Source organism: Gekko japonicus, unplaced genomic scaffold (assembly GCF_001447785.1).
Source record: "Gekko japonicus isolate JY-2015 unplaced genomic scaffold, Gekko_japonicus_V1.1 scaffold1820, whole genome shotgun sequence".
Classification (NCBI taxonomy): Eukaryota; Metazoa; Chordata; class Lepidosauria; order Squamata; family Gekkonidae; genus Gekko; species Gekko japonicus.
Genome location: NW_015173725.1, coordinates 329972 through 340237, shown reverse-complemented (window position 1 = coordinate 340237; position 10266 = coordinate 329972). Strand labels below are relative to the sequence as shown.

General features: G+C 45.9%; 1 protein-coding gene across 1 annotated transcript in view; it reads left to right on the top strand.

The window, feature by feature from the left end:
- Positions 1–10266, top strand: part of LOC107120648 (armadillo repeat-containing protein 4-like) — a 69292-nt gene that overhangs the window by 35507 nt on the left and 23519 nt on the right. The window contains exons 8-9 of the mRNA XM_015423388.1: positions 5996–6184; positions 8515–8736. Of these exons, the coding sequence (XP_015278874.1) occupies positions 5996–6184; positions 8515–8736 (411 nt within the window). The remainder of the gene's footprint in view (positions 1–5995; positions 6185–8514; positions 8737–10266) is intronic.

The window sequence follows — 10266 nt, the reverse complement described above, 5'->3', positions numbered from 1 at the left end:
GAGAGCATGGGCTTGAGAGGGAGCAAAATTCGTTCCACGGCACCCTTAAGAGACCATCAAAGTTTTATTCCAGGTATAAGCTTTTGTGTGTATGCATGCTTTTTTCTCTGGGCTGGCTGCTGCATTGTAGCCTGGCTCTCTCAGTCCCGCAGGAGAGATAAAAACCAACTTCCCTTTGCTCCGTTGGCTGTCCCCCCCCCCTTGGGTCCCATGGCACCTTTAAGACCAACGAAGTTTTATTTCAGGCAGCTGAAAACTCCTTTGTAATAACATTCAGTTGGCTTTGAGCTGCAGTTTGTTGTTGATTTTCCCTTGCCTTACAGTGCAGAATTAAGGTTCCTGGGATCATTGCTGAGGGAAGGAATTTCTCAGTTTTGGGCTTTATTGTTTGGCAGATTAAACAGCTTTAACTCTTGTGTGTTAACTCTGAAGTTTGTGAGTGGGGCTTGACCAGGCTTACCAAATACTTACCTTGATTCGGCGGGGGACATATACTTATTGTCAGGAACATCCCTGTGCGGAAAACAAATGCGCCGCACCATGCCGTCGCCCAGACAGGACACCAGCACGCCGGGCACATAGCTGGGTGACACTCTGGCAATGGAGCTGGAAACTCGATGGTACCATCGAGTTTCTAGCTCCATTGCCAGAGCATCGGCCAGCTATGTGCCCAGCGTGCTGGTGTCATGTCTGGGTGATGGCATGGTGCGGTGGGGATGTGTTCCACCGAGGGATGTTCCGGCCAGGAACCATGTGTCCCCCGCCGATTCGAAGGTAGGTACTTGGTAACCCTAGGCTTGACCTGGAGGTTTTGGGGTGGAGCCTGAGGAGAGTGAGGTTTGGAGAGGAGAGGAACTTCAGTGAGGTATAAATTTATTTATTATTTATTTATTTTTCATATTTGTATCCCGCCCTCCCCAGTGGGCTCAGGGCGGCTCACAAGGGCAAGGTAAAAACCGAGCCATAAATAAAACATATAGTACATAATAAAAACATCCAACATTATTAAAACAGTGGTGCTCATTCAATTACAGACTGAATGTAATTCAATCCCAGCCGGTAAATGCATACAGTCCACCTTCCAAAGTGGCCATTTTCTCTAAGTGAACTGATCTCTGTCACCTGGAGATTAGTTGTAATCCCAGAAGATCTCCAGCCATCACCTGGAGGTTGGCAACCCTAGTTTTGGGGCAGTGCAGAACTTTTCATAAGCAGGTTCACCACCACCAGCAGTTTATAAATACTAGCATTAGCACCTCTCTGCATATCATACCTAATCGAATCAAGTCTGCTATTGTCATTTATCTGCTGTTACCATTCGGTACCTTGTGTTGCTTTTTATGGCATGCATGGCTCAGCCCAACAAAGTGAACTTTATGTCAGATCCGGCCCTCATAACAAATGTGTTTGACACCTCTGTCATAGATCTTCCAATGGACTCTGTAGCTCATTCTGTCAGAGTCAGTATGTGTTTTCCACCAGTATCTTTCTAGGCATCTTCTGGCCCTCTATGTGAGCAGTTTTATGACTCACTGATCTGGTATTACACAGTATTGCCCCGTATTAGTGAAGAATTGAGGGGAAAAGGGGCCTTTGTATCAGTGACTCTTGGGATGCTGCGGAGGTTGGATAGGCAGTGAGTATCCTTGCTGTTGGGAGGTGTCCCCCTCCCCTCTTGACTCACCCCAGCCTGAAGCGATTAAGCCCTAGCTAGCCACTGGCCACACTCACCCTGTTTTGATGGATGGGAGTCTGGAGGAGAGGAGGGCGAGGCAGAGGAAGCGTGATGTGGCGAGGAAGCACCTCTGAGATGTGCCAGTGGTGTTCATGGCTTGGGAGGGTTTGCCACAGAAGCTGATGACCTCATTGGGAGGTTGGTGCAGAGCAAGGGGCCAGGAAAGCCCCACAGATGCCAACCCTGGTGATGCCTCCTTGGAAAGCTGTTGCAGTGGGTAGAACACAACTGGTGGGTTTGGAGGATTGCAAGAGGGTTGGGGGGGCAGCCCAGAGCAGGCAACTGGGCCACACTAGGAGAGGGAAGGGGAGAACTGGATGGTCACTGGAGGGATCAGAAGTGGAGAGAGTGGGTGGTGGAAGGAAATCAACTGGGTAGGAACAGGGAAGTTGGGTTGGTATTACCTCTTATGCCTTTGGGAAGGGGCAGGGAAATGGAAGCACTCTATATAAAAAGGCACTCCCACAGGTCGCCAGGGGGGCGGCATAGGTTGGGCAGAGGTGCAGAGAGAGAGAGAGCAACGAGGAGCCAACCTGAGGGAAGGAGAGGGAGACAGGGTGGTTTAATCCCCCTCCATGCTCACCTCTGAGACCACGGGAAAACTGAAGTTGCTGGCAGGAAGGTGGTGGAAGATGGGCCAAATCCCAGGGGGGCACAGGGCTCCTCACGCCAAATACTGGCTGTCTTTGATAAATTTCAACTCCATATGTATCTGCTGTCCAGGTACAGAAAAATCTCCATTTGGAAGCCACGTAGGAATTGTTTGTGATTGTGCAATATTTCACTTTTAAGAAACTCCTACCCCTCTTGAACTTCCTTCTCCTTAAGTATTTCTGAGAATGATTACATCATTCTCCTCTCCTCCACTGTATCCTTATAGCAACTCTGTGAGGTAAGTTAGGCTGCGAGTATGTGACTGGCCCAGGGTCTCCCAGTTAGCTTCAACAGCAAAGTGGAGATTTGAACCTTGGTCTACAGATCCTAGTTTGAAACTCTAACCACAATACCACACCGGCTTTCATGTGACGGCTGCTGTTAAACAGTAACAAGCAGCCAGACCTGGGTGAGCCATACAAGTCACATGGTAGCAAGTCACCCTGTGGTTGCTGCCAGGCCTGGCCCCAATGAGTCCTCCCTCAAATGCCAGAATCTCCCTGGGAAGGGCCCTCACCCTGCTTTTTACTGCCGTAAACCAAAGATTACATAAGAACATAAGAGAAGCCAATGTTGGATCAGCCAAAGGCCCATCCAGTCCAACACTCTGTCACACAGTGGCCAAAAATACCAGGTGCCATCAGGAGGTCCACCAGTGGGGCCAGGACACTAGAAGCCCTCCCACTGTTGAACCCCCCAAGCACCAAGAATACAGAACATCACCTGCCCCAGAGTCCCAATCCATACCTTGTGGCTAATAGCCACTGATGGACCTCTGCTCCATATATTTATCTAATTCCCTTTTGAAGCCGTCCATGCTTGTTGCCACTGCCTCCTCTTCCTGTGGCAGTGAATTCCAAGTGTTAATCACTCTTTGGGTGAAGAAGTACTTCCTTTTATCCATTCTAACCCGACCGCTCAGCAATTTCATGGAGTGCCCACGAGTTCTTGTATTGTGAGAAAGGGAGAAAAGTACCTCTTTCTCTACCTGCTCTATCCCATGCATAATCTTATAAACCTCGATCGTGTCCCCCCTCAGCCGTCATTTCTTCAGGCTAAAAAGTCCCAATCGCTTTAACCTTTCTTCATAGGGAAAGTGTTCCAACCCTTTTATCATTCTAGTTGCCCTTTTCTGCACTTTTTCCAATGCTATAATATCCTTTTTAAGGTGTGGTGACCAGAACTGTACACAGTATTCCAAATGAGGTCGCACTATTGATTTATATAGGGGCATTATGATATTGGCTGATCTGTTTTCAATTCCCTTCCTAATAATCCCCAGCATAGCATTGGCCTTTTTTATTGCATTCGCACACTGTCTCAACATTTTCATTGAGTTATCTACTACGACTCCAAGATCTCTCTCTTGGTCAGCCTCTGCCAGTTCGGACCCCATCAATGTGTATTTATAGTTATAGTTATTTAAAGTTAGGATTTTTGGCTCCAGTGTGCATCACCTTGCATTTGGCCACATTGAACCCCATTTGCCACGTTGATGCCCACTTGCCCATCCTTGACAGATCCCTTTGGAGTGCCTCACAATCCTCACTGGTTTTCACCACCCTGAACCAATGTTCCCTCTAAACTGTGGAGTCTTCTGAGCAAAAATTCTACTTTGTGAGCTGCTGGCATTAAAGTTGTGAGAGCGATTTGGCTACTGCATAAATTAGTTTTCTCTGGAGCCATCCTTCCTGAGCACAGACAAAAATATGTGAGCCAGAGGCTAAAAAACTCTGAGCTAGCTCACACTAACTCAGCTTAGAGGGAACCAACTTCATATCATCCACAAATTTAGCCACTTCACTGCTTACTCCCAACTCCAAATCATAGATGAACAAGTTAAAAAGCATCGGATTGAGTACTGATCCCTGCGGTACCCCACTGCTTACCACCTTTCACTGAGAAAATTGCCCATTTATACTCACTCTCTGTTTCCTATTAGCCAGTTTTTGATCCACAAAAGGACTTGTCCTTTTATCCCGTGATTTTTGAGCTTACTTAGGAGCCTTTGATGAGGAACTTTATTGAAAGCTTTCTGGAAGTCAAGGTAAACAATATCTATTGGGTCCTCCTTGTCCACATGTTTGTTCACCCCCTCAAAGAACACTAACAGGTTCCCTTACAGAACCCATGCTGAGTCTGCCTCAATAGTTTTTGTTCATCAATGTGCTTACTAATTCTTTCCTTAATAACAGGTTCAACTGGTAAGTACCATTGTGGTTATCTAGCAATGGCCACAGGGAGCATTTGTTTATTAAAGCTACACGTGCTGCGTCTCTTATTTGGAGGTTACCGCCCCCAAAGAGTTTCTTCTTTGTTTTTTATTTGTTTAGATTTCGGGGTTTTCTACCAACCTGGGGATTTTCTCCTTGTTTGTTAATGGCTTCAGTCTCTGGATTCAAGTATGCACATATTTGCCTATGTTGAGAATTAGATATCTTTATGGTTGATATGTGTTTGTTGTCCAGGCTAACCTGATCTTGTCGGATTTCAGAAGCTAAGCAGGGTTGACCCTGGCTAGTATTTGTATGGGCAACCTCCAAGGAATATCAAGGTCATGACGCAGAGGCAGGCAATGGCAAACCACCTCTTAGTGTTTGTTGCCTTGAAAACCTTATAGGGTTGCCATGAGTCAGCTGTGACTTGATGGTACTTTCTACCACCACCATGTATTTGTTTGAAATACTGTGCATCAGTTCATGTGTAACATAACTGTGAAATCTTTACTGATAGACTATGCTGACTTAGTTATGGAGACCGATTATTATGATTGGACCACTTTATGTGGCAAAACATGCTTTTGATTCCCCCCACTCCAGACTACTGTCTGCAGAATGGTGTGGTCCCCAGGCAAATAGAAGTTGGCCATCCGTGGTATACATTATGTAGCCAGTTACCAGGTTGGCTCATATCCTGCGTTATGCTATTAGTTTTCCTTTCTCATATAATGATACTTTATGAAATGAGTAAAGAGGCGAATTGAACATTCTGCTCCTTCCTGCCTTCCTAAAAATGGATTTTGTTTGTTGGGTTGTGATTTAAAATGGCAGGTCAGGGAACTGGAAAAGGACAGTTCTGCTGAAGGAAACATAGTCCACAGAGGACTCTTGGTAACTCAAGTTTATTTGCACAGCAGCACCATCACATTTTTGGGCAAAAGCAACCAGAGTTGATAAATTGGCTTTGACATCTTAAACTTTCTAAGATGTTCTAAATGGAAAATACTACTAATTTTTATTGGGAGGCTTTTATCTATAAGGGTATAATTATTAATTAAAATGATGTCTTTTCTTAACAGACTTTACTTTGCAGGACTTCAGATCAATAAGAGAATGCAGCTTTGAGAAGTGAAAGCAGTCCTAAACTCCTGTCAGTCAATTATTTATGTTGTAGGATACTGATACAATCACCTGGTCCACAAATCATATGCAGCCCAAAGGTTCTCAGTGAATAGGAATCTAGTAATGATTGAAAAATAAGAGGAGTAATTAGCTGTAGCACTAAAAAAAGATACAAATTGTGTATACACTGTAACTTTGAAATGTTTTCTTTACAACATAGAGCTTGGATTGCTTATTAAAACTTAGCCGTTTTGTTTTTATTTAGGATGCTGGTGAAATGGTCCGTTCATTTGTCGGTGGTTTGGAGTTGATAGTCAATTTATTAAAATCAGATAATAAAGAAGTTCTAGCCAGTGTATGCGCTGCTATCACCAACATAGCAAAAGATGAAGAAAACTTAGCCGTTATAACAGATCATGGCGTTGTTCCTTTGTTGTCGAAACTAGCAAACACAGTAAGTTAACTCCTTTTTGTAATATGCTTTCAGAGCTACCAGTTTGCAGGAATCTCAGTAAAGCTTCCCTGAGTTGCTGAAGTTGCTCTTGGTAGGGGTAGGGAAACCTTGAAAAGACAATAAGTGAAGGGGGGAAAGCCTTTGCTGTAGATTTTACTATGCAACAGGTGACAGGAAAGTAGACTATACTCTTTAAACGATTGTTGGCTATTGTAGGATTGTTGGGTACGTAGGGAAATACATTGGGTAGGGAATAGGGATACATCTTCTCTTCAAGGCCCTGTTCATATGAGGCGTTTTGGGCCGGGAGTGGGCTGGATTGGAAGCGCAGCAAACGGGCGCGATCTGGCTGGCGTTGCGCTCCGGTCTCCGATCCGGCCCTTCCCCCGATGAATCGCTTCAAAACTGAACCACCTACCTAGGTGGTTCATCCGTTTGGTTCATATCATCACTGGCCGTGGGATCGGCGGCACGTCTTGCCGCCGGCGCATCCCCAGCCGAACGCATGCACAGTTCAGCAGCCTCCCCCTCCCGAGCGTCCCTACCTCCCCGACATCTGATCGTGCTGGGGAGCAACGGCGCGCGGTGCACGGGATCCATGGGATCCCGCCCGCGCGTCTCTTTTTTGGTGCGGCTCTATTTAGCCGCGCTTTGCCGGGTGTTTTCCCTGCCGTGTGGCAGGGGCCCAAGTGCATCAACTGACTTTTATTACAGTCTTCAGTCTGGTGCATTCTGGCTTTAATCAATTTGGTATCTATCACATTTGTTATCCCACACCTCCTTTGAGTGGCTCAGATTCTCTCCTCCTAATTTTATCCTCACAACACCCTTGTGAGGAGAATCAGTCACAGAGTGATTGGTTTAAGATCACCCAGTGAACGTTTAAGCTGTGTGCACATTTGAACCTGGGTCTCCTAGTTCTAATCTGGCACATTAACCATTACTACACCCTCATGGCCCCCAACACACTATTCTGCTTCAGAAATCAGTTCAAAAAACTATTTGCATATATTTTCTTGAAGCTAAACTAGTCTGAATCCTACATAGCTTAATTTTTATTATTATTCTTGCTCTAAAAAGGCATTCAGCTTTTCATTATCCGGGGGACAGATCAGTTAAACAATTGCCTTAAGGTAAGAAACTGGATAGATACATTGCTAGAGAAGGCCTATGGCTGTGTAGGGCCAATTTGACACCCAAGCTAGGCAAGGGACTGCTTGTGGTGTCAAATCTGCAAGGGTGGCAGATGGGTCAGCACTAGAGGTGTATGTTTGGTATTTTTCGGGTATTTTTCAGTATTTTGGGGGTATTTATTCAGTAGAATCAGATTCTGTAATCTGATTTGGCTACCAATCTAACTGAGCCTGGATTAAAAGCCGATATTATTCAGCTTTTATTTGGACTCAGCTTCACTCACCAAAGCAGCGCGAGTTCACCCACCTTCTGGGTGAACTCTCGCCATTTCCAGGTTCCTCATGCATAGCTTGGCTTTGCAAAAGCCATTTAAAGGGAAAGTTCCCTTTAAGTGGTGTTTGAAAAGCTAAGCCACATGTGTGACTTTGCTGTTAGGTTTAAATGGCTTGCCTGCCCTGCTGTTCAGTGAGGTTCAGAACAGGCTCAAATGCCTTCTGAACTTGTTGAGTCATGCTACTGCCACAGCACAACTCGGTGAGTGAACCCAGAAGGCATTTAAAGTTTAAATGCCTTCTGAGTTCACTTGCTGAGTCGAGTCACACCATGGCAGCGGCATGACTCAGCAAGTGAACTTCTGAACTCCATTATACCCTATGGCGACAGCTCCCATAGGGTACAATGGAGCCGAATAAATTCGGGTTTCCTGAATATTTACCCAAATCCCAATACAATACTGATATTGGGATATGGGAATATTCAGGAATACCAATATATTTCAGGTCCAATGGACCCAAATTGGAAAAATACCAAAAAATGTTTTGCACATCAGTAGTCAGCATCCCCTACACTGTGCCCTCTGCTCAAGTGCAAAACACTCCTGGCTTAATGAAGCTTCTGCAGCCTACCTAATACCCAGCAGGGTTGCACTTGAGGAATATGCCTGGGGAGGCACAGGGTCTTCAGCCACCCTTGTGACTATGATCCCAAATGGTTTCTGCGTACAGACAATTACCCTGTTTGGAATCTAGTCTATAGAATTGGTTTCTCTGATGCTAAGAATCCCAGTTGGAAATACCTGTTGCATTTCCCCCCTATTTTCTTTTACAGCAGTATGTCTTTGGCTTCTGTTTAAATGACTTTCCAGGCTAATTTAAGATGGGTGGAATATAATGGACATGTTTTTCCTCTTTACTCAGAATAATGACAAATTAAGATGTCATTTGGCAGATGCCATTTCTCGCTGTTGTATGTGGGGAAATAACAGAGTTGCCTTTGGAGTCACCAAAGCTGTTGCCCCTTTAGTACGTTACCTGAAATCAAGTGACCCAGCAGTTCATCGAGCTACTGCACAAGCCCTCTATCAGCTCTCGGAGGATCCCAACAATTGCATCACTATGCATGAAAATGGAGTGGTAAAGGTAAGGAAAAAAGATCTTTGGTGAACCGGGGCATTCCCTCCAAACCTGTCTACCCAGTCTGAACTGAAACAAGAATGGAATGAGATAGTTATAGAGGTTGTGTGGCTGCAGTTGAAAGCAGCAACCAAATAGCTTGGCTCAGACATAGTGTGAAACCATGACTTTACATATTGGCTAACTTGATGTTATGACATCTCAGAAGCTAAGCAGGGTCAGCCTTCGCTAGTATTTGGATGGGAGACCTCCAAGGAATACCAGGGGTGTGATGTGGAGGCAGGCAATGGCAAACCACCTCTGAAGGGCTCTTGCCTTGAAAACCCCACAGGGTCACCATAAATCAGCTGTGACTTGACAGCATTTTTCACCCACCCCCCCACAGAGAGACTGCAGTCTCAGCCTGCACTGAGAGCCAAACTAGTCATGATGATGTCCTCATGGCCACCATGGGGATGCCACCACCATTTTAAAGTGATTTAAAAACACTGCGGAGGCCCAATCAGGACTGCAGAATGCCAAGCTGAGGCATTCTCCCCCCCCGAGCCTTATTCTCTCCCCCCCTGTGCCAAAATGACCAAAATGATAGCTGTTTCAGCACTTGAAAATTAGGTTGGGGGAGGACAACAGCACCGCACTGTGGATCTGATCAGGATTGTGCCATCATGGCATTTTTAAATCACATCAAAATGGAGGTGGTGTCCTTGTAGCTACCATGATCTGAGGCTAGGGATGGGCATGAACTGGTTCATGAACCTATATTCATGATGAACTCGGCCCGGTTTGTGGTTCAGGAACCGAGGTTCATGGCATCCCACTGCTGCCATGAACGTCGCCATGAACATCCCACAACCCTCCCACGTGGCTTTAGGAGGTTCATGTGCTTCATGTCGGCAGACACACTCTTTAAATGCCTTCTTTAGGCTGTGCCACTGCAGCAGCATGACTCAGCAAGTGAATTCTGAAGGCATTTGCAAAAGCCATGGTGGTGGTGGTGGCGGCTTGCAAAAGCAGCTTGCTAAAGTGCAAGAACGATGTCCAAGTGGTGAGGTCACCTGGAAGTGGTGACCTGGAAGCCGCGCTGCATCATGAACTATGAACCAGTTCATTAAACGGGAAGGTTCATGGAGGTTTGTGGTTCATGAGACCCCATGGTGTAGTGGTTAAGTGTGTGGACTCTAATCTGGGAGAACTGGGTTTGATTCCCCACTCCTCCACTTGCACCTGCTGATGTGACCTTGGGTCAGTCACAAGCTCCTGGCACAGCTGTCCTTGAAAAAGAGCAGTTTGTGTCAGAGCTCTCTCAGCCCCATGCACCTCACAGGGTGTCTGTTGTGGGGAGGGGAAGGGAAAGGAGTTTGTAAGCCGCTCTGAGACACCTTTGGGTAGTGAAGGGCAGGGTATAAATCCAATCTCCTCCTCCTCCTCCTCCTCCTCCGCCTCCTCCTCCTCCTCCGCCTCCTCCTCCCATGAACTTTCATGAACCTCCATTTTCCTGTTTTTTGCCCATCTCTAATTAAGATCAACTGGGATTTA